The 27,613-nt window shown below is 44.1% G+C and overlaps 1 protein-coding gene and 1 long non-coding RNA gene across 2 annotated transcripts in view; both read right to left on the bottom strand.

Annotated features, from left to right (window-relative positions):
- Positions 1-8,608: 8,608 nt before the first annotated feature.
- Positions 8,609-11,211, bottom strand: LOC115894950. Its single transcript, XM_030924118.1, has 4 exons — positions 11,184-11,211; positions 10,946-11,013; positions 10,598-10,724; positions 8,609-9,572 (listed from the first exon to the last, which is right to left on the bottom strand). Exons 1-4 carry the CDS (start codon positions 11,209-11,211, stop codon positions 9,097-9,099), a joined length of 699 nt encoding a protein of 232 aa, XP_030779978.1. The 3' UTR covers positions 8,609-9,096.
- Positions 11,212-16,131: 4,920 nt separating this feature from the next.
- The window catches only part of LOC115894779, a 37,430-nt gene continuing 25,948 nt past the window's right edge, over positions 16,132-27,613 (bottom strand). The window contains exon 2 of the long non-coding RNA XR_004054954.1: positions 16,132-16,271. This is a non-coding gene — a long non-coding RNA (uncharacterized LOC115894779). The remainder of the gene's footprint in view (positions 16,272-27,613) is intronic.

Genomic DNA, 27,613 nt, shown 5'->3' with positions numbered 1-27,613 from the left:
GGGACTGCAGGCGTGCGCCACGATGCCCGGCTAACTTTTTGTATTTTGTTTAGTAGAGATGGAGTTTCACCAGGCAGGCTGGTCTCAAACTCCTGACCTTGTGATCTGCCCGCCTTGGGCTCCCAAAGTGCTGGGATTACAGATATGAGCCACTGCACCCGGCCCTAAATATCCTTTTCAAAAATACCATAATCTACCTCACATCTATAAAAGATCTAACAGACAGACATATCTGGAAGCTAAAGTGATCTATAAACAATTATAGTGATTTTTAACAGTTTAAACAAAATGAGTAAATACCATAACCCGGGTATAAAATTTTGTATAAAAAATAATTGGAGTTAAAATTTAACCATTTATACACTTAAATGGATGCAATTTATTACGTGTAAGTTATATCTCATTGACGTTAATTAAAAATACTTTGAATATTAAAAATAAAATCAGAAAAGAGTCAGAACTAGTATCAAAGAGACCAATGATAAAAATCATGACTTTAGAAACAAGACAGGTTTGTGTGTTTTGGCTCTGCCACTTACTATGTGGCCTTAGGCAAATTACTTAATTTCTCTAACTCTTAGTTTTTGAGGGTAACAGTAGTAGCAATAGAAATAATAGTAGCTAATTATTTATGAAGCACTTATTTTATGAAAGGCACTGTGCTAAAGTGCTTTACCTGAATTATTTCATTTATCCTCTCAACAGTTTCTGGAGTATGTACTATCATCGCTCTTACTGTTTGGTAAATAAATATAAACCAAAGCCCATGGACGTTAAATAAATTAAGGTCATAAAGCCAGTACACAGAAGAGTAAGGACTAGAATTCAGGTGGTCTGATTTCAGAAGCATGGCTATATACTGCCTTCCAAGATGCTATGAGAATTAAATGATTTGTACATGAAGTGTTTATAACAGTCTCTGACATATACATGCTCAATTAAATGTTACTATGTTATTTTAATTACTATTACACAAATTATCCATCACATCCCTGTTAAATACAGCAATGTTTCTATTTAGCACTTGCATGGCCTGTTTTGAGTAATTTAATCAAGCAACTTTTTTTAACTAGATAATATTTACAAGAGAGTTATATTTGTCAAGAAATTTCATTTGTCTCCTAGTCAAAACTCTTAATAACCAAATTTAACACATCTAATTTGTGGCTTATTTTATAAATTTGTTGTGACAAGATCCTCCATGAATTTTACCATTAGAAGGAAAATCTACATTCAATATACAATAAAAACCATTTAATATACAATAAACACCAACTTATTTCTACTCTTTTTAGTATATTATCTATATATTTCTCTAACGATTTCAGTGATGTTAGCTTACACGTCTGGTAAATCAGTATCAAAGAAACGACTGCAGTCCACAACTTGTCCTCCTGTGCCTTTTCGGTCTCTGGACTGAAGACTTACTATTAAATGACAGAAATATTACTAAGATTCGTACAACTTAAAAGAACTATTATAATCAAAAATTTCTATCTTTAGCAGACATCTGGCTTAGCTTATTTTAATACTTTAGAATGACCTCTTTGGTTTCTACTAAAATTTATAATTTCTTTTCCCATAGATTTTCCCTTTAGGAGTAATATTACAGTTATAAAGTTTATCATGTTCATGGAAGAAGCCTAATTCCTTTTTTACCGTAGTAATGGTGCATAGCAGAGCCACTGCTGTACTTAAGAAGAGGCATATTAAGGGTATATTCATGTACAAAGGGGTTTGAAACGTCCACATTAATTTGAGTTTAATACTTAATAATCTGACCTTCTAAAAAAATACACTGGACCAGGTGTGGTGGCTCATGCCTGTAATCCCAAATTGATAACTTCTAAAATTGACAGCTCTTGTATGTGTATTTTCAAATGTTTCTTACTGCTACTACGTCATTACTTTCTAATTATTACCAAGCTTTCTACAGTTTAGAAAGATGTGTATTCTCACAGTCTATTCCCATCATCCAGAACGTTTATGTCATTGTAGTTACAACTTCTCACCCTTCTATATTGTGCCGTTTTAAATATGTAAAACAGTTAATGAGAGCTGATGCTTCATTTCCAGTTAATTCAAAAGTGTTAAGAAATGATTGATATCCAGAACGGCAAAAAGAAAGGTGTCAGGATGTATATGCCTTTTAAAATGTCTTAGTACCCTTTTCTGGTTTTGGTGGATTTGTGGACGAAATGTTTTTATTGAGGTGACTGCAGTGTTTAAGGTGGCAGTTAAAGGGCAATTACAAAGGGATAAGAATGGTATAATATATAAAACAGCTGTGACAAAATTAAAAGTTAAAGACAGATTAAACATTGAGTGTTTGACAGCTCTATTTTTTTTTTTTTTTTTTTTTTTGAGACGGAGTCTGGCTCTGTCGCCCAGGCTGGAGTGCAGTGGCGCGATCTCGGCTCACTGCAAGCTCCACCTCCCGGGTTTGCGCCATTCTCCTGCCTCAGCCTCCGGAGTAGCTGGGACTACAGGTGCCCGCCATCTCGCCCGGCTAATTTTTTGTATTTTTTAGTAGAGACGGGGTTTCACCGTGTTAACCAGGATGGTCTCGATCTCCTGACCTCGTGATCCACCCGTCTCGGCCTCCCAAAGTGCTGGGATTACAGGCTTGAGCCACCGCGCCCAGCCCTTGACAGCTCTATTAACTACTTAACTGTAGCTCAGTTTATCACCAATCTGGGCATTTAGAAGATTAGACCAGGTTCAAGACATTAGAAGTGGTTTTCATAACGGATTTATAAGGTGACTTAGCATAACCAGGTGACAGTCTTTTGGGTGGGTCTTTTCATTGGAACATAAATGGGAATTCTTTTTTCAACAGGTTTTTATTGTGTGTTTACTTCTGTAGAATTATTTTTTATATAATGTAAAACATACTGTTAGCCATTGTAATGGGATTTTAGCCCAGATGTGTATGCTAAATAAACTCACATAAGATCTAAAGAAATTAATAAACAAAAAAGTAGAGTAAATTTAGCATTGAATGTTAAATATATTAAGAGATTTTCTCTTTTAATGTAGGATGATACCACAGCGTAGGTGTACACTGACCTTGTAAAGGAGCTCTGTGTTGCACTGATCTTTCAAAACGAATCTTTCAAAATGTTCACAGAACTGGAAGATTTCAGAATTTTGAGACCCTTCTTTGAATGAAGGGTTCTTAGATGTAATCATAATAAATAATTATTTAATCTGTAATAATACTTGTGCTAATCTATTATCAAGTTTGACTGTACCTCTTTCTGTCTTTTGGAAGAGTTAGCAGAACTACAATTAAACAATACTGGAGCAGCAAAGAAGGACTTCAGGGATATCATTTAACCTAACTTTTTCATTATTCAGATGGGGATCATCTAAACCTTGTTTATTAAGTGTTTCGTTCAAGGTTACAGTGCTAAACTCGTTACTAGAGCTGGCTCTAGAATTCACATCTCTTGCTTCTTCATTTTTTGTGGTGGTTTTATACTACACTGGATAGTGGTGTCCTGTTCAAACTCATGGAATCCAAGGATTGCTCTTACTGGAATGCCAGGATGGCCCTCTTGCTAGAATACAGGTTTTTGTTTTTTGTTTTTGTGTGTTTTTTTTTTTTTTGAGACAGAGTCTCGCTCTCTCACCAGGATGGAGTACAGTGGCGCAATGGCGGCTCACTGCAACCTCTGCCTCCCAGGTTCAAGCGATTCTCATACCTCAGTCTCCCCAGTAGTTGGGACTACAAGCATGCGCCACCACACCCGGCTAATTTTTTGTATTTTAGTAGAGATGGGGTTTCACCATGTTGGTCAGGATGGTCTCCATCTCCTGACTTCATTATCCCTCCGCCTTGGCCTCCCAAAGTGCTGGGATTAAAGGCATGAGCCACTGGGCCTGGCCCAGTGTATTTTTTTAGATGGTCAGATTATCAAGTATTAAACTCAAATTAATACTTGAGACCCTGTCTCAAGAAAAGAGGGGGGCAGTGATTAGAGTGTAAATTTTATGTTATGCCTATTTTACCACAATTTTTAAAATTGTTTGAAAGAAGCCACACACAAAAGTCTTATTTAATCTGTCACTTGGGTGACAGAGCGAGACTCCGTCTCAAAAAAAAAAGAAAAGAAAAGAAAAGAAAAGCTTTTATATGTTTTTCTAGTAAAATTTAATTTTTAAAAATAATATGTGTAATTTTTATTTTTAGACTACCTGGGTTTCAAGCCTTACTATTCTATTTACCAGTTGTATGACCTTAATTAATTTCATGGCTAAGTATATTTTTAGTATAGCCATTTTCCATAATCTGGAGAAATTAGTATGAATTTAATTGAGTATTGTTAACATTATTGAAAATTCTCAGAGTGTGGCTGATGGAAATTATTTGTAACACCTCAACATAAATACCTTAGAAGCTTCGGAATCCCCTAACATCTATTATGCAGTTCTAAAAATAAGTTGAAAAAATTCTGTATTCTGTGAATTGTTACTTCAGGTTGGCATTCCTGATTTGTAACAGCAGATGTCTTACTGGCTTGCTTGTTGCACTGAAAACATTCTGTGTCCAAGTTTCCTGTTAATACCTTATCACTCGATATTTTTATTTAAGCTGGGAAGAAAGGAGAATCGCCTCTGGAAGAATCCAGTATCTAAACCATATAACAAGAATTACACAACGGGAGCACCCAACATGGTAAGAATATACAAATATTTTCCCATGGTCTATGCTAGCCACTCTCCTGAAGTCCTTTTCTATTTATCTGTCAGTTTTACCACACTTTTTTTCTTGGTTTATGCTGCTGTAGATCAGTAGATCTTATAACAGGTGCCATTACTATTTTTTAAAAGTAATCTTCAACGGTTTGACAGGTCATGCTGTCACTGTAGCTCCAGGGCCTGCAGTGGTAACCAATTAATGTTTATTGAATGAGGCCAGCCATGGTGGTTCATGCCTGTAAATCTCTGCACTTTGGGAGGTCGAGACGTGTGGATCACTTGAGTTCAGGAGTTTGAGACCAGCCTGGGCAACCTGGTGAAACCCAATCTCTACCAAAAAAATTACAAAAAATTAGCCATGTATGTGGCGTGTGCTTCTGGTCCCAGCTACTTGGGATGCTGAGGTGGGAGGATTGTTTGGGCTTGGGAGGTGGAGGTTGCAGTGAACCTGAGATCATGCCAGTGCACTCTAGTGTGGATGACAGAATGAGAATCCCAGCACTTGGGAGTTGTATAATAATCATCATCATAATCATCATCATCATCAAATTGGCTGGGCATGGTGGCTCACCCCTGTAATCCCAGCACTTTGGGAGGCTGAGGTGGGCAGGTCACTTGAAGTCAGGAGTTCGAGACCAGCCTGGCCAACATGGCAAAACCCCGTCTCTACTAAAAATACAAGAATTCGCCAGGCATGCTGGTGGGAGCCTGTAATCCCAGCTACTCAGGAGGCTGAGGCATGAGAATTGCTTGAATTCAGGAGATGGAGGTGGCAGTGAGCCGAGATTGCGCCACTGCACTCCAGCCTGGATGACAGAGCAAGACTCAGTCTCAAAAGTATAAAATAAAATGAAAATAAAATAAATAATTGAATGAATTAAATGGATAAGCAGAGGAATCTCTGAACTAAATCTTGAAGAATGTCAAGTATAGTCACCTCGTGGAGCTTACTGTATAACGACATTTGGATGCAAGATAATTTTTGGAAACTGCAAAGAGTTGCTTTTGAAGTAACCGAAAACGAATAGTCTAAGTGGCTGAATGCCCCTCTCCCGACTCTTTTAAGTGAGAAAAAAATTTGCCATCTTGTGCAGTGTTTTGTTTTCCCTATTTTCCTCCTCTTGAGCAGGACTGGCACTAGGCATAAAATACCAAATTCTTCTCATTAGCTGCACCTACTTGTATTTTTTGAGAACTAATTGCTTAACTCATTGGATCACAAAGTTTTCTCTTTTACATTATGACTCTCAGGTAAAAGCTTAGCTCACATTGCCAAGTTGCATTTCTAGTATTAAACTGCCAAGGAATTTATCTAATATTAAACTGCCAAGAATTTTTTTTTTTTTTTTTGAGATGGAGTCCCAGTCTATTGCCTAGACTGGAGTGCAGTGGTGCGATCTCAGCTCACTGCAATCTTTGCCTCCAGGGTTCAAGCAATTCTCATGCCTCAGCCTCCAAGTAGCTGGGACTACAGGCACCCACCACCATGCCATTTCACCATGACATGAAATGAAATTCTACATTTTATCAGTAGGATTGTTCATTTACTGATTTAATAATTTTTTTTTTAGCTTTAAGTTCAGGGGTGCATGTGCAGGTTTGTTATAGGTAAACTTGTGTCATGGGGGTTTGTTGTACAGATGATTTTGTCACCCAGATACTAAGCCTAGCCTAGTACCCATTAGTTATTTTTGCTGATCCTCTCCCTCCTCCAACCCTCCACCCTCCTATAGGGCACAGTATCTGTTGTTCCTCTCTATGTGTCCGTGTGTTCTCATCATTTAGCTCCCACTTGTGAGAACATGCAGTATTTGGTTTTCTGTTCCTGCTTTAGTTTGCTAAGGATAATGGCCTCTGGCTCCTGTTTTTCATTTCTAAACTATTAAAAAATCTATTTGGGGCCTGCACAGTGGCTCATGCCTGTAATCCCAGCCTTTTGGGAGGCCAAATTGGATGGATCACTTGAATCCAGAAGTTTAAGATCAGCCTGGGCAACATGGACAAACTACATCTCTACAAAAAGTTTAAAAACTAGCCAGGTGAGGTGGTGCATGCCTGTAGTCCCAGCTACTCAAGAGGCTGAGTTGGGAGGATCATCTGAGCCTGGGAAGGTTGAGGCTGCAGTAAGCCATAATCACACCACTGTATTCCAGCCTGGGCAAAAGAGTAAGACTCTGTCTCAAAACAAACAAACAAACAGACAAAATATATATATATATATATATATATATATTTGTTCATTCCTAATAATCTGTGTTTGATAGTTCATCTTTGTGGTTGTACTTTTTTATTTTTGAAAACATTACATATCATAACTGTTCTCTTTTTGGTTTCTAACAGTCTTTGGGTACCTAATTCTGGGATTTTATTGTTGACTCTGCTGCTGGCTGGCTGTTGAGTCTGTTGTGGACTCTGTCACTCTGTCATAGTGGCTTTTCTTCTGAAAGGTTTGGTGATCTTAGATGCTGAATTTATTGTTTGAACTGAATTAGTTGGGAGTTCTGTGGACATACAGTGGGAATTTAGTATGTTTTCCTGGAATCATTTCATTCCCTCTTTGAGTTCTCAGCTTGGGGAGGAAGCTTCAGGTTTCCTATCCCAGCCTTGCTGCTGGCCTGCCCCTCTGCCTACCTGCCACTCAGGGACCAGCTTCACTCAGTCCCCCACTTCACTCAGTCTCCCCAAATCTCCCTCCCCCCCGCTTTTTTTTTTTTTTGACAGAGTCTTGCTCTGTGACCCACGCTGGAGTGCAGTGGCATGATCTCGGTTCACTGTAATCTCCGCCTCCTGCGTTCAAATGATGCTTGTGCCTCAGCCTCCCGAGTAGCTGAGATTAGAGATGTGCACCACCACGCCCGGCTAATTTTTTTGTATTTTTAATAGAGACAGGGTTTCACCATGTTGGCCAGGCTGGTCTCGAACTCCTGACCTCAGGTGATCCGCCTGCCTCCCAAAGTGCTGAGATTACAGGCCTGAGCCATCACGCCTGGCCACCCTCTTCAAACAAAATATGGGCATTTCCATTGGCCTAGGTCTTCACCTTGCCTACTTTATTGACTTACATTACTTACCTGGTCCCTGGAGACATAGACACATTTGTCACCCTTAGAGCTCAACCAAATTGTATTGAATGCATTTATTTGGCAATTAGTGCCTGTATTTTAATCTTCATTTCACATATGTGTTCCATTTTCCTAACTAGGTTGAAATAAGTCATTTGATGTACAGAATCCTGTTAAGTATTTTTCTTTCTTTCTTTTTTAAAAATTTTGAGACAGGGTCTTGCTCTGTCACTCAGGCTGGAGTGCAGTGGTGCAATCACGGCTCAGTGCAACATCCACCTCCCAGGCTCAAGGGATCCTCCCACCTCAGCCTCTTGCATAGCTGGGACCACAGGTGTGCACCACCATGCCCGGCTAATTTTTCAAATTTTTTCTAGAGACAAGGTCCTGCTATGTTGCCCAGGCTGGTCTCGAACTCCTGATCTCAATGTATCGTCTGGCCTTGGCCTCTCAACGGGCTGGGATTGCAGGTGTGAGCTACGGCACCCAGCCAACTATTTTTCTTTAAATTACTTTTTGGTTGAGGCCGGGCAAGGTGGCTCACGCCTGTAATCCCAGCACTTTGGGAGGCCGAGATGGGGGGATCATGAGGTCAGATCGAGACCATCCTGGCTAACACGGTGAAACCCCGTCTCTACTAAAAATACAAAAAATTAGCCGGGCATGGTGGCGGGCACCTGTAGGCCCAGTCCCAGCTACTCGGGAGGCTGAGGCAGGAGAATGGCGTGAACCCGGGAGGCGCAGCTTGCAGTGAGCCGAGATCGCACCACTGAACTCCAGCCTGGGTGACAGAGTGAGACTCGGTCTCAAAGGAAAAAAAAAAAAAAAGTTACTTTTGGTGGTCACTTATCTCAATAAATATTAATATATGTTTATAAAACCTTTTTCTTATCTGAAGAGCTGACCTCAACCACTTAGGGTTGAGTCCCTGTGATAAGGTTTGAGGGTGCCTGAAATGTCATCATGATTCGTCCCCTGGGCTAAGCTGAAAGCTAGTGACATGTCAGGTCAATAAATTAAGGTTATTTCCCGATAATACAAACATGTAACACCGTGAAGTAGGTTTCAGACAAGATTCCCTCTTTTCCACGGCAAAGGAGAGGTAACTTCTTGCTGAGGTGGTCGAGGTCCTAGCTAAGGCATTAGGAAGGTGGCGGGAGATTGGAACGTGCAGTAGTTGCGTTCTGGAGTTTACTGAGGCTTTCCCAGTGGGGATTCCACGCAACAGGTCTTAGGACGCCCTTCCCTCAGGGCGTGGCTCCTGGCACAGATCCACAGCGGTTGTCATCTGAGTCAATTTCAGGACTCCAGCTCCAAGCTTCGGAGTTCCCTAAATTCTGGGGCCTTGTCTCCTTGTCTCCCCCAACAAATTTCCCTCTGTCGCTGGCGCTGCCCGGTGCCTTCGGTCGCTCGGGCGGCCCCTCTCCGCGATTTTTTTTTTCTTTCTCTCTCTGGCTCTTTCAGCATCAGTTTCCCGATGGGGCGAGAGGGGAATGATACCTGGGGGCTCCCCTGCCTTCCTCTCCCAGCCGCAGAAGGGGAGATCCGGGGAGGAGGTCTGGCCCGCTTTGGGCTCCAGACGGAGACTGTGGTCTCCGAAGGCCTTTGACAAGGGGCATTTCGCGAACTGCACGCCCCTCTCAGCCGCGCCACCGGCGCCCGGAGTCCAGCCGCGCCGCGCTGCGCCGAGTGCGGGCGCTCCGAGCTCCCGCCCGGGACTCCACACTCCCGCGCTCCCCGCAGCAGCCGCCGCGTCGCCTCGCGGCGTCCCAGTCTCTCCCGCGGTGCAGCTCACGTGACTCCGCTCTGGGAGAAGGAAGAAACAAGATAGCGGCGGACGGCGATCCGGCGTGGGGCCCCAGCAATTCTGATTGAGCCTTCTCCCTCCAGCCCCTTCCGCCAGCCGGGCCCCTCCCGCCGGGCACCGCGGGCCTCCCCACCCGCCCCAGCGCTGCCCACCGCCCCCACTGCGCCCGCCCCTTCCCCTCCGCTTTACCTTCTCCCACCTGCCTAGGCTACAATCGGAGGGGCAGGTGGACAGGCCGCCCAAGCAGCCCGCGGCTCCCGCTGCGGAGCCCTGCCACCGCCGCCACGGCCCACGTCTGGACCCATCGAGGGTCTTCGCTCACAGCACCTCGGTAGCCTCCGCGGCAGATGGGCCGCAGGCCAGGCTGAGATGGACCCCAAGACGCGGCTGAGCTCGCCCAGCAGGGGCAGCAGCAGCCGGAGGAAGCCGCCGTCGCCGGTCCCCTGCCCTCCCTACTCCCCCATCCCTCCCCGGCAGCACCAGCGCCCCCGGGCGGCGGCGGGGGAGGGACAGGAGGCGGGGGCGGCCACCTGGCCGGGACCACCGTGGCCCTGAGGGCCGTCAGCAAGGTGGTGCACAATGACCACGACAGCAGGAGATGGAAGAAGAGGACTGCCACACCGAGGAGACCCACGAGTCTGAGGACAATGAGGAGGATGAGATGGAGGAGGACGACGATGACTCCGATTACTCGGAGGAGCAGGAAGACGACGACGAGGACGCCAGTTACTATATGGAAAGCAGCTTCCGGAGCCATAGAACCTACAGCAGCACTCCAGGTACCCACCCAGCCCAGTTGCCGCAGACTCCTTCTCCACCTCCTCTGCCCTCCCCGCTTGCTCACTCCTGTGCTGTGCATCCTGCTGCGGTCTCCCCCCAACCCCGCCGACCCCCCAAACAGAGGGGAAATGGAGGGCACATCAAGTGGCAAAAAAACTGGATTTACAAGAGGAAAGAGGTGCATTGTTCAAAATGGAAATTGCATTCTTGCAGTTTGAGGCCGCACTCGCTCGATCTCTCTCACCCCTCCTCAACCGCCTCTTTTCCTCTTCAAAATACGTGCAGTGCAGTGTCTCCGCCGGCAGAATTGAAACTTTGGCAAACGCATATCCATTGCATTCAGTTTTCTCCCCTTGTTTTGGTGTGGTTTTCTGGAATGAAAGAAGCCTCTTGTTTTACAAACCTCTTTGCATTTCTAATGAGGTTTCTTTCGAATTTTTATTATATATCTGTTCCTTAAAAGGGAATTGAGGATTTGGACCGATCGTGGCACTCAAACACACACAAAATCATGCCTCTTTTCACACTCCTAACTGTGGTTTTTAAATTGTGTTAAGGAAACGGATCATTTGGGTTAGTAGGGGAACCTTACCTGGGCTTGTGTGTTTGTTTTTATTCTTCGAGTGCTAATGGGCCCGTGCAACAGTTGCCGGTAAATGGCTGATTAAAAAGCAAAGCAGAAAGCCAAACAAGACCCAACCAAATTTGGTAATTCATCCGATTCAAAATTGTTTTGGTTAAATCAAAAATAAAAGTATAAGACCGCAGGAACGCGCGTCATAACTCATTTGATCGCTTTGCCTTGCTTGGGGAATGCAGTTTCGTGTCACCTGTTGCAGAAGATGTGTAGTTGATCATCTAGCCATAATTGCGGAAGATGAACTTTTGGACCAACTTCTGAGTCACACAGCGTCAGTATCAGATTTCTTACACAGCGACTTTTTCTTTTCACTCTATTTCTGAGGAAAAAGCCCTCCCGAAATCCGTAATGAATCTCTCCATGGTAACCCCTCTTCTGTTTTCACACGGAAAAGTTTCACTAGGCTGGTAATGAGATGCATTTTGTTAAACAACCCCCCCCTCCCCCCGCCGCTCCCACCCAAGGCTGCTTTGTATTAAATACTTAGTTGCAGTTTACTAAATTGTGAAATTAACCAAAGCAACAACCGGCAAGACTTTTCCTTTATAATTTTACAAATCTAGATTAATTAAATTAGAATCTGGTTTTAAAAGCATTTCAAAAATAAGGTTTATGAGGAAATACTTGTGAGCAAAAAGGACCCTTTTTTCCTTGAAGTGAGGTATGTCACGTCTTTCTCAGATCATCTAGGGTAGTAGAAGTGGTTAAATTGAAAAGTTTCCACTTTTCTATAAATGCTTAAATACTTATTGGAGAAGTAGGGTAGTATTATATTAAGCCAAATGTAAACCCACGTAGGTTGTCCTAACATAAGCTGTAAAAAGTAATTTCTGTTGCCCGATGGTCAGAATTGTTGCCAGAATTGTTGCCAGACTTGTCCTGGGAGACTGGCTGGAGAAAGAAAGGAATGAATCAAGTGTCAGGTATTTATGTCTTATATGTAGAAAGGACTACACGTAAAATCTTGCCAGCTTAATTTTAGTACTCTTATTTTATTTTTTTTTAGAGGAATCCTTGCTCTGTTGCCTAGACTGGAGTGCAGTGGGGCAATCTTGGCTCACTGCAACCTCCACTTCCTGGGCTCAAGCGATTCTCCTGACTCACCTTCCCGAGCAGCTAGGATTACGGGCACCCACCAGCACGCCTGGCTAATTTTTGTATTTTTAGTAGAGCTGGGGTTTCACTATGTTGGCCAGGCTGGTCTCGAACTCCTGACATCAAGTGATCTGCCTGCCTCAGCCTCCCTCCCAAAGTGCTGGGATTACAGGTGTGAGCCACTATGCCTGGCCCTTAGATGTGTCTTGTGCTTTGCATGCAAGTGTGTGTTAGTAATGGACTTCTTTTGTAAAATAATTTTATTAATTATACAAGAAAATAATTTAGTGTGAATATTTATTTATTTATTTATTTATTTATTTTTGGACAGCGTCTCCTCTCAGGCTGGAGTTTGGTGGTGCGATTCCAACTCAGGGCAACCTCCACCTCCCGGGTCAAATGATTCTCCTGCTTCAGCCTCCAGAGTAACTGGGATTACAGGTGCGTGCCACCATACGCAGCTAATTTTTGTACTTTTAGTAGAGACGGAGTTTCACCATATTGGCCAGGCTGGTCTTGAACTTCTAAACTCAGGTGATCCATCCACCTTGGCCCCCCAAAATGCTGGGATTACAGGTGTGAGCCACCACCTCAGGCCAAGTATATTCTTTTGATATTAAAAATTAAAATATTATACAATTGAAAACCCAAACCACAGTGAGATGCCACTTCACATTCACTAGCATGGCTGTAATTATTTTTAAAAAATAGAAATAAAAAGTATTGGGGAGGATTTGGGGAAACTGGAACCATTATATATTGTTAGCGAGAATGTAAAACCATGTAGCACTATGGAAAATACTTTGGCAGTTACTCAAAAAGTTAAACTTAGAGCTACTATATGACCTAGTAATTCTATTCATACATATATAGTCAAAAGAATTGCAAACAAATGGTCATGCAGAAACACATGCACATATGTATGCAGCAGCATTATTCTCAATGACCAAAAGGTGGAAACAACCTCCATGTGCATTAACTGATGAATGGATGACACAAATGTGATTGATCCATACAACGGATGTATTCTTCAGCCTTGAAAGGAAGGAAATTGACACGTTACAACATGGAGAACCCTTGAGGGCATTATGCTAAGCGAAATAAGCCAGTTACCAAAGGAGAAATACTGTGTGAGTCCACTCACATGAGGTACTTAGAGTGGTCAGATTCATAGAGACAGAAAGTAGAAGGGTGTGAAAGAGATCAAATGAAAAGACTAAAAGGCAGAAATGAAGTCCACAGGCAAACAGCCCGGGCGGCGCCCTGAGCCTAGTTAAAGATCGACCCAGACCTAACCGATTAGGTTATCTATAGATTCCAGACGTTGTAAGGACAAGCGTTGTGAAAGTCCCTGTCCTGCTCTGTTCTGTTCTAATTACCGGTGTCTGCCATATATCTCAGTCCTGGGCCCAGTACAAACACATTCCTCTATTTGTCTCAACTTCCTGAGCCCAACACAAACACATCCCCCCATATATCTCAGAAACACCACCTAGAGAGCCCCCGATAAGGTCACAACCGTTTGTAGTTTTACTAAATGCACGGGAACAAATAGAAAACTGTTAAATGTATAACTTAAAGTATTAACCAATTGTGATGCTGCGACCAAAAGAATTCCTTTGTTCCTCTGTAACCTTACATATCCTGTATACATCGGGCTATAAAAAGCGGGCACATGCATCATTCGGGGCCCTCTTGTATGTTGTGGAACGGAGGGACCAAGTTCGAACTTGCAGTAAAGATCCTTGCCGCTTGGCTTTGACTCTGGACTCTGGTGGTCTTCTTTGGGGAATAAACGGTCTGGGCATAACAGGTGTTTCCCATGGGCAGGGAGAAAGAGAGAATGGGGAGTTAGTGTTTAATAGGTCCAGAGTTTCAATTTGGGAAGATGAAAAAGTTCTGGAGATTTGTTGTACAACAATGTGAATATTCTTAACGCTACTGAATTGTACCCCTAAAAGTGGTTACAGACAACCAGGTGTGGTAGCTGACACCTGCAATCCCAGCACTTTGGGAGGCTGAAATGGGAGGATCACTGGAGTCCAGGAGTTCAAGACCAGCCTGGGCAACATAGCGAAATCCTGTCTCAACAAACAATGCAAAAATTAGCTAGGTGTGGTGATGTGTGCCTGTGGTCCCAGTTACTTGTGAGACTGAGATGGGAGGATCACTTGAGCCCAGGGAGGTTGAGGCTGTAGTCAGCCAGGATCACACCACTGTACTCCAACTGGGACGACAGAGTGAGACCCTGTCTCAAGAAAAGAGGGGGGCAGTGATTAGAGTATAAATTTTATGTTATGCCTATATTACCACAATTTTTAAAAATTGTTTGAAAGAAGCCACACACAAAAGTCTTATTTAGTGAAATTGTGTATTGTATGATTTCATTTATATGAAATGTCCCAAATGGGCAAATTACAGGAAGTAAGTAAATACTTGCCTGGAAATGGGGAGTAGGGCCAATGATTCTCGGGTGATGAAAATGTTCTGGAATTAAATAGTGGTGATGGTTGTACAACCTTGTGAATACTATACTAAAACCCACTAAATTCTGCACTTATTTAAAAGGGTGAATTTATGGTATATAAATTAATTATATCAATAAAAATTAATAAAAAGGTATGGTATGAGGAATTGGGAAAACATTATATGTATATATATGCCTTAAGTCTTTAATCAGTTCCCTTTGTCCTTTCTGCAACAAAGTTAAACTGATACTATATTATCATAAGGTGTCCAGTCCAGAACTATCTGTATATCTTTATCTCTCTCTGTGTATATATATATATCTGTATCTGTATCTATATCGCTCCAGAAAAATATGCAAAATGGCTTGGTGAATTTTCTTTTTGATTTTAACACTTAACATTTTTTTGGCCAGTCGTGGTGACTCACACCTGTAATCCCAGCACTTTGGGAGGCCGAGGTGGGTGGATCACTTTAACCGAGGAATTCAAGACCAGCCTGGGCAACATATCAAGACCCCTTCTTTACAAAAAATACAAAAATTCGCCAGGCATGTTGGCACGTGCCTGTAGTTCAGCTACTTGAGAAGCTGAGGCAGGAGGATCACTTGGGCCCAGGAGGCAGACGTTGCAGTGAGCCGAGATGGCACCACTGCACTCCAGCCTGGGTGACAGAGCCAAACTTTGTTTCAAAAAAAATCTAGCCACGGAGCTCGCAGTGAGCTGAGATCCGGCCACTGCACTCCAGCCTGGGCGACAGAGCGAGACTCCGTCTGAAAAAAAAAAAAAAAAAAAAAAAAATCTAGCCTCGCAGTGGCTTATTCCTGTAATCCCAACACTTTGGGAGGCCTTTAAGGCAGGAGGATGCCTTGAGCCCAGGAGTTTGAGGCTGCAGTGAGCTGTGATTCTGCCATTGTACTCCAGCTTGGGAGATAGAAAGAGACGTTGTCACAAAAATAAATTAATTTAATTAATCAAATTTCTTTTCTTTCCTTTCTTCCTTTTTTTTTTTTTTTTTTTTTTTTTTTTTTTTTTTTGACAGGGTCTCACTCTTTCACCCTGTCACCCAGGTTGGGGTGCAACAGCTCAATCTCAGCTCACTGCAACCAGCACCTCCCAAGTTCAAGCGATACTCCCACCTCAGCCTACCAAGTAGCTAGGACTACAGGTGCACACCACCACACCTGGCTAATGTTTTTTGTTTGTGTATTTTTTGTAGAGATGGGAGTTTTGTCATGTTGCCCATTTTTTTTGTAGAGATGGGGGTTTTGTCATGTTGCCCGAACTCCTGGGCTCCAGTGATCCACCTACCTCAGCCTCCCAAAGTGCTGGGATTACAGGTGTGAGCCATTGTGCCTGGCCAATTTTTTCCTTTTACTGTGTGTGTCTGTGGTTCCACAACTTCCTTTTTTCCCCTGTTCTCTGTGGACCTTCTACTTCATTTGGACTCTGCTTAGATTGACCTAGTTTTCTCTTTAATCAAATCTTCGGGAACCAATTTATTACATTAAAAATGATCTAACAAGCTTTATTTTTATCATTGTTAAAAATCCTGTTTTGAGTAACACAACCACAAAGTAAAGAACGTTATCATTGATTTAATCAGTAAAAACAATACTTAATAGTAAAATTTTTCAAACATGGCTCCAGGCCATCCAGACGACTTAGCTTGGGCTCAAGTTATCTTCGTTTGATGCCCTTCTCTTCTTCCAACGAATCTGTTTTGGAAGAAAACACAATTAAGATTTTCCATCACAACAACCACTATCTCCAAATCTGTATTCATTCCTTTTATTCATTATAAGTCTCATCTACCTGAGGAGATAAGTTGTTTGAAGACAGGAATTGTATGCTGTTCAACAGAGCTTTGATTCTTCCACAGTTCAGTCATCCTTGCTATCTTGCGGGGGACTGGTTCTAGGATACCACCCCCACACCATACCAGAATCTGTGGATGCTCAATCCCTTACATACAAGGTGTAGTATTTGCATATAACCAACACACATCCCCCCATATACTTCATTTACTTACTTAGAGACAGGATCTCACTCTGTCCCTCAGGCTGGAGTGCAGTGTCACAATCACAGCTCACCGCAGCCTCAACCTCCTGGGCTTCAGTGATCCGCCCACCTCAGCCTCCTGAGTAGCTGGGACTACAGGTGCGTACCACCATACCCGGATAATTTTTTTTTTTTTTTTTTAGTAAAGACAAAGTCTCACTATGCGCCAAGGTCGACCTCCCAAAGTGTTGGGATTACAAGTGTGAACCACCGTGCCTGGTCCCAGGGACTTTAAGTCATCACTAATAAAATGTATCAATATTGTACAATGGTGACAGTTGTTATACTTTTTATTTGTATTTTTGTTTCTTTTTTCAAGTATTCGGCCTCATCTAGTTGAATCTGAAGATGTGGACCTGCTGATGAAGAGGCTGACTGGGTCTAACTTAGGGTCTTGCATGCAGCTGGCACTTAATACATTTTATTGACCGTTCTAGCTAACATTCAACAGACAATTCCTAACAACAAACTCTTAAAAGTAGGACAAAAAGGAAATCTGAGTCCTTCCTCTAAAGTGGCTGGAAAACCCGCCTGGGCAACATAGTGAGACCTTGTCTCTGCAAAAAAAATTTTTTTAATTAGCTGCCTGCCTGTAGTCCCAGCCACTCAGGAAGCTGAGGCAAGAGGATCCCTTCAGCCCAGGAGTTTGAGGTTACAGTGAGCTAGATCACACCATTGCTCTCCAGCCTGGGTGACAACAAGGCCCTGAGAAAGAAAAAAAAAGGAAAGGAAGGAAAGGATGTAAGTATTGAAAAGGAAGAGACAGAACTATCATTATTTGCATATGAAAATGATAAATGTTAGACAGCCAAAGAAGCCTAAGAGAATCAGCTAAGATTTTAGTGGAAGCAATATGAGGATTCAGTACGGTGGCTAGAAACAAAATCAAGAGAGCAGCACACAAATCTCGAATACTTTTCATATGTATCACCATTAACTAATTAGAAAATGGAAGAAAGATCCCATTTACAATGGCAATGCAAATGTATGAAGTATTTAGGAAGAAAAATACAAAGATCTTTTATCTGACAAAAGATGTGTAAGATCTACATAATGGAAACCCTAAAATTCTTCTGAAGGACATTAACAAGAAATGAACACATGACATAAAATACTACATTCCTAGAATGTTGTACAGATGTCAATTCTCAAATTAATCTACAAATTTAATGTAATCCTATTAAAATCCCAACATAGTTTTTGGTGGTGGCTGCTTTTGAGACAGGGTCTCGCTCTGTTGCCCAGGCTAGAGTGCTGTGGTGTCATGGGTGCTGCAATGGAAGCTTCCCCCAAAAAAGTAATCGTGGGCCAGGCTCGGTGGCTCTGGCCTGTAATCCAGCACTTTGGGAGGCCGAGGTGGGCAGATCACTTGAGCTCAGGAGTTCAAGACCAGCCTGACCAACAAGGCGAAACCCCATCTCTACTAAAAATACAAAAATTAGCTGAGCGTGGTGGCATGAACCTGTAACCCCAGCTACTCAGGAAGCTGAGGCAGGAGAATTGCTGAAATCCAGGAGGCAGAGGCTGCAGTGAGCCAAGATTCCACCACTGCACTCCAGCCTGGGTAACAGAGCAGGACTGTGTCTCAAAAAAAAAAAAGCAATTGTGAACATACATTGAGCCACCTCAGTGTGTGAGGCATGATGCTGAACACTCTATGCAGGGAGTCATCTCATCTTCACAGCACTCCTATGCTATGCTATGCTATGCTATGCTATTCTATTCTATTCTGAGACAAAGTCTGGCTCTGTTGCCCAGGCTAGAGTGCAGTGGTGTGATCTCAGCTCACCGTAACCTCGACCTCCCAGGTGCAAGCGATTCTCTCCTGCCTCAGCCTCCTGAGTAGCTGGGATTACAGGTAAAAACTACCACACCCGGCCGGGCGCGGTGGCTCAAGCCTGTAATCCCAGCACTTTGGGAGGCCGAGACGGGTGGATCACGAGGTCAGGAGATCGAGACCATCCGGGCTAACACGGTGAAACCCCGTCTCTACTAAAAAATACAAAAAACTAGCCGGGCGAGGTGGCGGGCGCCTGTGGTCCCAGCTGCTCGGGAGGCTGAAGCAGGAGAATGGTGTAAACCCGGGAGGCGGAGCTTGTAGTGAGCTGAGATCCGGCCACTGCACTCCAGCCTGGGAGACAGAGCGAGACTCCGTCTCAAAAAAAAAAAAAAAAAAAAAACCACCACACCCAGCTAATTTTTGTATTTTTAGTAGAAACAGGGTTTCACTATGTTGGCCAGGCTGGTTTCAAACTCCTGACCTCAAGTGATCTTCCTGCCTCAGCCTCCCAAAGCGCTGGGATTACAGGCATGAGCCACGGTTCCTGGCTGACAGCACTCTTACTAAATAAGAGTGGTTAAGAGACTAAATGCAGAGAGGTTAAGAAACGCCTAATGGGTCTGGCGCGGTGGCTCACGCCTGTAATCCCAACATTTTGGGAGGCCAAGGTGGGCAGATCACTTGAGCCCAGGAGTTCAAGACCAGCCTGGGCAACATGGCAAGACCGTCTCTACAAAAAAATTACAAAAATTAGCCAGGCATGATGGCGTGTGCCTGTAGTCCCAGCTACATGGGAAGTTTAGGCAGGAGGATCCCTTGAGCCTGGGAGTTCGAGGCTGCCGTAAGCTATGATTGCACCACAGCCTGGGTATGAGAGTGACACCCTGTCTCAAAGAAAAAAAGCAATTGTGGACACACAAGGAGCAATTGTGGCTCCTGGCACAGATCCGGAGCAATTGTCATCGGAGTTAATTTCAGGACTCCAGCTCCAAGCCTCGCAGTTTCCTAAATTCTGGGGGCTTGTCTCCCCGTCCCCCGACCCCGACTAATTTCCCTCGGTCGCTGGCGCTGCCCCGTCCCTTAGGTCGCTCGGGCCGCCCCCCTCCGCGACTTTTTTTTTCTTTCTCTCGCTGTTTCCCTAGAGGGCGGGAGGGGAATGATATTTGGGGGCTCTCCTGCCTTCCTGTCGGAGCCGCCGGAAGGAAGTCCGGCCAGCTTTGGGCTCCAGCCAGGGGTCGGCGGAGACTGTGGTCTCCGAAGACCTTAGACGCGGGGCACGTAGCGAACTGCCGGCCTCTCTCAGCCGCGCCACCCGCGGCCGGAGGCCAGCCGCGCCGCGCCGCGCCGCGCCTGAGCCCCGGCGCCCTGGGCTCTCCGCCCCCGACTCAATGTTCCCGCGCTCCCCCTAGCGGCCGCCGCGCCACCTCGCCCAGTCCCAGGCTCGTGGGCCGCGCAGCTCCCGTGACGGCGCAGCTCCCGTGACGGCGCAGCTCCCGTGACGGCGCAGCTCCCGTGACGGCGCCCCAGTAGCCGGAAGAAATAAGATGGCGGTTGAAGGCGATCCGGAGTGGGGCCCCAGCAATTCGGTTGAGCCTCCTCCCTCTACCGGCTTCCGCCGGCCGACCCCTAGGGCCTCCCCACCGCCCCCACTGCACCCGGCCCTCCCCGTCCACTTTCCCTTCTTTCCCCGCCTCAGGCTCCAACAAAGGGCCGGTGGGGCAGGCTGACCAAGCATCCCGCGGCTACCGCTGTGTAGCGCTGCGTCCCGCCCCGATGCTGCCGCCCACGTCCGGACCCATCTGAAAGCTCCGCTCGCCGCTACGCGGTAGCAGCCGGGGCAGGTGGGCAGCCGCCAGGCTGAGGTGGCGCCCAAGACGCGGCTGAGCTCGCCCAGGGTGGGCAGCAGTAGCCGGAGGAAGCCGCTGCCGTCGCCGGGCCCCGGCGCCAGCACCAGCGACCCAGGCGGGCGAGGGGCTGGGGCAGCCACCTAGCCCGTACCACCGCGGCCCGGAGCGTCGTCAACAAAGTGGTGCACGATGATGACTCCAGTTATCGGGAGGAGCTGGAAGACAACGACCAGGACGCCAGTTACTACACGGAAAGCAGCTTCAGGAGCCGTAGTACCTACAGCAGCACTCCAGGTACCCACCCAGCTCAGTTGCTGCAGACACCTTCCTCACCTCCTCTGCCCTCCCCGCTTGCTCACTTATGTGGTGTGCATCCTGCTCCGATCTCCCGCCCATCCCGCCGACCCCTAAGCAGAGGGGAAATGCGAGGGGGAAAGAGGCACATTGTTCAAAGTGGAGATTGCATTGTTGGCAGTTTTCAGGCCGCACTCGCTCCCTCCCCCCCCGCCCCCCGCCAACCCCCTCTTTTTCCTCCTCAAAATTTGTGCCGGTGCAGTGTCTCCACCGGGCAGGATTGAAACTTTGGCAAACACATATCCATTGCATTCATTTTTCTCCCCTTGTTTTGGTGTGGTTTTCCGGAATGAAAGAAGCTTCATGTTTTGCAAACCTCTTGGCGTTTCTAATGTGGTTCCTTTCGGATTTTTATTATATATCAGTTCCTTAAAAGGGAATTAAGGATTTGGACAGATTGTGGCACACAAACACACACAAAAACATGCCTGTTTTCACACCCCTAGCTGTGGTTTTTAAATTGTGTTAAGGAAACGGATCATTTGGGTTAGTCGGGGAACCTTATCTGATCCTGTGTGTTTTTATTCTTCGAGTGCTGATGGGCCCGTGCAACAGCTGCTGGTAAATGGCTGATTAAAAAGCCAAGCAGAAAGCCAAACAAGACCCAACCAAATTTGGTAATTCATCCGATTCAAAATTGTTTTGGTTAAATCAAAAATAAAAGTATAAGACCGCAGGAACGCGCGTCTTAAGTCGTTTGATCGCTTTGCCTTGCTTGGGAAATGCAGTTTCGTGTCACCTGTTGCAGAAGATGTTTAGTTGATCCTCTGGACGTAATCGCGGAAGATGAACTTTTGGACCAACTTCTGTCACAGCGTCAGTATCAGATTTCTTACACAGCGACTTTTTCTTTTCACTCTCTTTCTGAGGAAAAGGCCCTCCCGAAATCCGTAGTGAATTTTTCCATGGTAACCCCTCTTCTATTTTCACACAGAAAAATTTCTTTAGGCTGGTACATTTTGTTAAACACCCCCGCCCCCTGCCCCCACCGCAAAGTCTATTTTGTATTAAATACGTGGTTGCAGTTTACTAAATTGTGAAATTAACCGAAGCAACAACCGGCAAGACTTTCCTGTATAATTTTGCAAATCTAGATTAATCAAATTAGAATCTGGTTTTAAAAACATTTGAAAAATAAAGTTTATGAGGAAATATTTGTGAGGAAAAAGGACCCTTTTTTCCTTGAAGTGAGTTGTGTCATGTCTTTCTCAGAGAAACTAGGGTAGTAGAAGTGGTTAAATTGAAAAATGTCTGTTTTTTTTTAAATAAATGCTTAAATACTTACTGAAGAAGTAGTGTTATATTAAGCCAAATGTAAACCCACGTAGATTGTCCTAACATAAACTGAAAAAGGTAATTTCTTTTGCCCTATAGTCAGAATCATTGCCAGACTTGCCCTGGGAGGCTGGCTAAAGAATGAAGAGAATGAATCAAGTGTCCGGTATGTATGTCTTATATGTAGAAAGGAATACCTGTAAATTCTTGCCAACCTAATTTTTAATGCTTTTTTTTTTTTTTCCCCCCGAGACGGAGTCTTGCTCTGTCGCCTAGGCTGGAGTGCAATGATGCAATTTTGGCTAACTGCAAGCTCCACCTCCCGGGCTCAAGGGATTCTCCTGCCTCAGCCTCCAGAGCAGCTGGGATTACAGGCGCCCACCAGCGCGCCTGGCTAATGTTTGCATTTTTAGTAGAGATGATGTTTCACCGTGTTGGCCAGGCTGGTCTTGAACTCCTGACCTCGTGATCTGCCCACCTTGGCCTCCCAAAGTATTGGGACTACAGGCGTGAGCCACCGCGCCTGGCCTAGTACATCTTTTATAGTAATAATTTTTTACCTTAAGAAATCACATGTTCGTCTTTGTACCCAGAGCCGGTAATTGAAACATGGAGACTGGATTGCATACACCCGTGGAAGAAGTTTTTTCTGGTTAGAGCTGAGACATTTTGGCAGGGCAGTAAGTCCTATTTGAAGGCCTAGCAAATAATATTTAGGATTGATGGTTGTGCATATGCTGACTCAAATTGCAATTTGTAGCTAGGTGTCCTTTAAAAAAATGTGTTTACTTTTGATACTTTTGTGACATTTTGTTTTTCTTTTTTGGAGAAGGCGTTTTGCTCTTAGTGCCCAGGCTGGAGTGCAATGGTACGATCTCGGCTCACTGCAACCTCCGCCTCCCAAGTTCAAGCAGTTCTCCTGCCTCAGCCCCCCAGGTAGCTGGGATTACAGGCATGCACCACCACGCCTGACTAATTTTGTATTTTTAGTAGAGACGGGGTTTCTCCATGTTAGTCAGGCTGGTCTCAAACTCCCGACATCAGGTGATCCGTCTTCCTCAGCCTCCCAAAGTGCTGGGATTGCAGGCGTCAGCCACCATGCCTGGCCTGACATTTTGTGTTTTTTTTTTAATGACACTTGTAGCCTACTGTGTGTCTACTTGTGGTATCCGTATATGAAATGATTAACTCTGTAGAGACAGTATTGAGCTTATTCCCCTGCAGCTCCTGTAACAGTGTTTTGCGCGTAGCGGCTGCTCATCAAAGTTGGTTGGATAAATTATTGTTAGTAGATGAGAACTTGTAATAGATGAAGTTTTGATAATTCTACAGTGGGTGTCATAACCCCTAAATATTTTGGATTTAGGAAACTAAAATTTGTTCTAATTTTAGTTCTAACAAAAAAAAGTTTTTTTGTTGTTGTTCTTTTCTAATTGGGTTTTAATGGATGATTTGATCAGTGAATGTTTTTATTTTTATTATTTATTTATTTATTTATTTGAGACGGAGTCTCACTCTGTCGTCCAGGTTAGAGTACAATGGCATGCACAATCTTGGCTCTCTGCAACCTCCGCCTCCCGAGTTCAAGCAATTCTCCTGCCTCAGCCTCCCGAGTTGCTGGGACTACAGGCGCACACCGCCACGCCCAGCTAATTTTTTGTATTTTAGTAGGGATGGGGTTTCACCGTGTTGCCCAGGCTGTTCTCGAACTCCTGAACTCAGGCAATCCGCCCTCCTCGGCCTCCCAAAGTGCTAGGATTAAAGGCGTGAGCCACCTCGCCCAGCCCAGTGAATGTTTTTCATTGCAAGACTTACTTTGTTTTTGAGTTGCTGTTTCATATTGCTTGCCTGGCATTTTCCTTTATTGTCTGTGATGTTAATTTGGATGTTTTACCTTTTCCAGCACATTATTTCTTTTTTTTTTTTTTTTTTTTTTTTCTTTTTTTTGAGACAGAGTCTCGCTCTGTCACCCAGGCTGGAGTGCAGTGGCCGGATCTCAGCTCACTGCAAGCTCCGCCTCCCGGGTTTACGCCATTCTCCTGCCTCAGCCTCCTGAGTAGCTGGGACTACAGGCGCCCGCCACCTCGCCCGGCTAGTTTTTTGTAATTTTTAGTAGAGACGGGGTTTCACCATGTTAGCCAGGATGGTCTCGATCTCCTGACCTCGTGATCCGCCCGTCTCGGCCTCCCAAAGTGCTGGGATTACAGGCTTGAGCCACCGCGCCCGGCGCAGCACATTATTTCTTAAGATTATGGTAAAATGGATGTGACTTTTTTTTCCTTATTTCTTCTAAAAACAAAATGGGGTACATGTGCAGAATGTGCAGGTTTGTTGCATAGGTATACGTGTGCCATGGTGGACTGATACACCTATTGACCTGCCCTCTAAGTTCTCTTCTCTTGCCCCCCACCCCCCCAGATGTCAGTGACGTTTTGAGTTCTAAACTTTTAGAATATGCCCACTTGGCTCGAATGAGTAACAACGCGTGACAGTGAGTTGTTTAGGCTCAGTACTAGTTTGAGTGGTTTTATAATCTGTACTTCCTGGGTGGAGGGCTGTCAGGTAAATGTGTAGATGGAAGAAAAGAATGGTTTAAGATACCCGAATAACACATAAAGATGTATGATTGATGAATTTGAATCCTGTTGTACTGCGAAGGCTGAAAGAGGAATTTACTTTATTGGTAATTTAGAGTAATTTGGTTAATTTTTATAGTTTGCAACGTTGGCTTAGTTACTGACATTTGGCATTCCTAACATAAGAAATCACCCACTCCTAATATAAGAAATAACTCAGTATTTTGTGACTAATATAACTTAATGCAAAGACTTTAGTTGATATTACTAAAGTCATGCAAGGTTTATTTATTGAAGACTGTTTTCCTTTTATGGAAAAAGTGTAAGGATGACAACTTTTTAGTATAAAATTGAAATCACCTAGGTTTGCTTAAGCTGAAGGCATATGGCTGAATAATGCTTTAATTTATTTTGACTTTTTAAATTTAGAATTACTTCAGCCTATAGGTTTTATGACATTGCCAATATAATGAGAAGGATTGTGTAGGAAGTGTTTTCAATAGGCATTTGGTGAAGTTCTGACAGCACTTTGAAATTAAGCATTTGCTAATTTGAAGAAATTGTATTTAAAACAGAATGTTGTGTTTCAGTCTCAGTCTTGTGTGAGACTTCTGAGAATACTTACCAGGAATTTTAAAACTTGGAACCTCTGATGACTTCATAAAACAAAAGCCCTGGTGTTGTCCTGGGAGAGTTAGTGATTTATGTCCTCTAAGGATTGTGACAGTGGAGATCAGTGGCAGAGATGCCATGAGTGAACCACAGATTTACCTCAAACAGAATTTGTCACTGGTTTGACAATATTATTCCCACCAGTGTCAACTTAATATCTTTTCAGTATAATTTCTGATTGCTACAGGCGAGGTACAAAGTGCAGTGAGCATTTAAAGGAGGGCGAGATTATATACCCTGTTTAAGGGGATTGGTGTGGGTGTAGGCTTCCTGGATGGGCTTGTGGAGAGTAAGGACAGGCAGATTGAAGGAGGGAGGGGGAGGGAGCAGGAGGAGTGGCAGACACTTGTAAAGTGTGGGCAGTCTCAAGTAACTTGGTTTAACAAGAGCCTGAGGGTGTGAATAGGAAATAAACCAAAGCTCCCTTGTATGCTGTGTTCAGCAGTACCTCGAGGATCAGGCTATAGCAACTGTACTTTCCCCCTCATCTGTAGAATAAAGATTGGGCTAGATCGTGATCCTGAGACCTTTTTCCCTCCTGAACACCCCGAGGAGATATGCTGTATTCCCAGCAGCACCATGCACAAACATGAAACAGAACCACATCAAATCACAGAGATGCTGTTGAACCACAGGTGTAGCCCTTTCTCCCAAACTGAGAGAATTACTAGGGAAGTGGCCTGAAACTCTCTCTCTCCTTCAAATCTATTTCAAATCTTTAATTTTAGGTATTGGGATGATCGGAAGATGTTGAAAGAGTGGGGTATGATTTCAGAGGGATGCCATGAAGTTTAGCACAGCTTCTGTTCTGCAGGACGGATTGACAAGGACGAGATAGTAGCTGGTGGGTTTTGTAGTCCTGAATGGAAGAGCAGTCCAGGAGGTACTTTCGAGTTCTTCAGGCCTTGACACATAGAGTGTAGAGAGAGGAATGCATCACCTATGCCTCCCTAAGAATGGTAGTACTTTCAGTAACAATAGGGAGGTCAAGATTATAAGGGAAATTAATGACATCTGTTTTCAGGTATCAGTACATCAAGAGGTTAAACATGGGAATTAAAATGAGAGCCAAAAGGGTTTTGAAAAAGTTAGGCAACATGATTTGTGAGTAGTAGAGAGGCGTGTCCTAGTTATGCAGTAATAAATAGTCTTGCATACAGTTCGTGCTTTTCTATTGTGCTCACCCATGGGCGCATTTGGAAGTTTGTATGAAACATGCATATAACAGGACTGGGCATGTTAAGACCAGGAGCTCTGCTCTCTTCTGTTAGGCCCTCCTTTCCTCAGTCCTCAAGACCCTGTGTCTTCCCTTTGACTAAAGACCCTTATTGGTGGAGACATGGGGGTGAGAGAGTGGTAGTTATGGTGGGTAAGTCATAATCTGGGTAACGCAGGAGCAAATCCTAGCTGATGCCCTTTTTCCTTCCTGCTCCTTAGCCAGGCTCAAATCCCTCTTCCTGGGAGATCTTCCCTGAGTCCTGTTGCGCACCTTGTTCTTCCTTCTCTTTGAGTGCCTGTTGACAGTGGCTATGATCTCAGCACTAGCTTAACACTGACACTAAGTATTCTAATTTTTTTTTTTCCTTTTGAGACGGAGTCTCACTCTGTCACCCAGGCTGGAGTGCAGTGACACAATCTAGGCTCACTGCAACCTCCACCTCCCGGGTTCAAGCAATTCTCCTGCCTCAGCCCTCTTGAGTGGCTGGAACTACAAGCGCCTACCACTACACCCGGCTAATTTTTGTACTTTTTAATAGAGACAGGGTTTTACCGTATTGGCCAGGCTGGTCTTGAACTCCTGACCTTGTGATCCACCTGCCTCGGCTTCCCAAAGTGCTGAGATTACAGGCCTGAGCCACCGCACCCGGCCTCTAATTTTTTTCATGCTTTTGGTTCTTAAGCATCAGGAGGCAACATGTTTCTTAACTTAAAAAAAAAATTATACATTAAAATGCACTTTAGAAGATCAAAAGTGACCATATGGAAAGAATTAAAATGCACGTAATTAAATATAATGTTTTAATTGTTTTGTCTGCTGGCATATATCTAAAATTTTTATGTTTTTCTAGATAGTTATTTTGAAATATTATTTTGTGATTGTCACATTTTAAAAACAGTGACAGTAATAGTTAACATTTACTGAACATCTTTTAAATTGCAGAATGATTTTCAAGCAATATTTATGAAAATTCAGTTTTTAAAAGGTAACAGCTTTATGGAGATATAATTTACATACTGTAAAATGTAACCCTTGTAAAGTATATAATTTAGGTTTTTTTTAGTATATTGACGGAGTTGTGCAACCATTAACACTACCTAATCCAGCACGTTTTTATGCCCCTGCAAAAGAAGCCCATACCTACAGCAGTCACTCCCTGTTCTTCACCTCCCTCCTGCTCATCCCCTGGGAGCCACTAATCTACTTTCATTCTCTGTTGATTTGTCTCTTACGGACATTTCTTATTAAGTGGAATAATATAATGTATGGCTTTTGT

Source organism: Rhinopithecus roxellana, chromosome 19, assembly GCF_007565055.1.
Source record: "Rhinopithecus roxellana isolate Shanxi Qingling chromosome 19, ASM756505v1, whole genome shotgun sequence".
Classification (NCBI taxonomy): Eukaryota; Metazoa; Chordata; class Mammalia; order Primates; family Cercopithecidae; genus Rhinopithecus; species Rhinopithecus roxellana.
The sequence above is the reverse complement of the archived record's forward strand: the minus strand, read 5'-3'. Positions and strand labels throughout refer to the sequence as shown.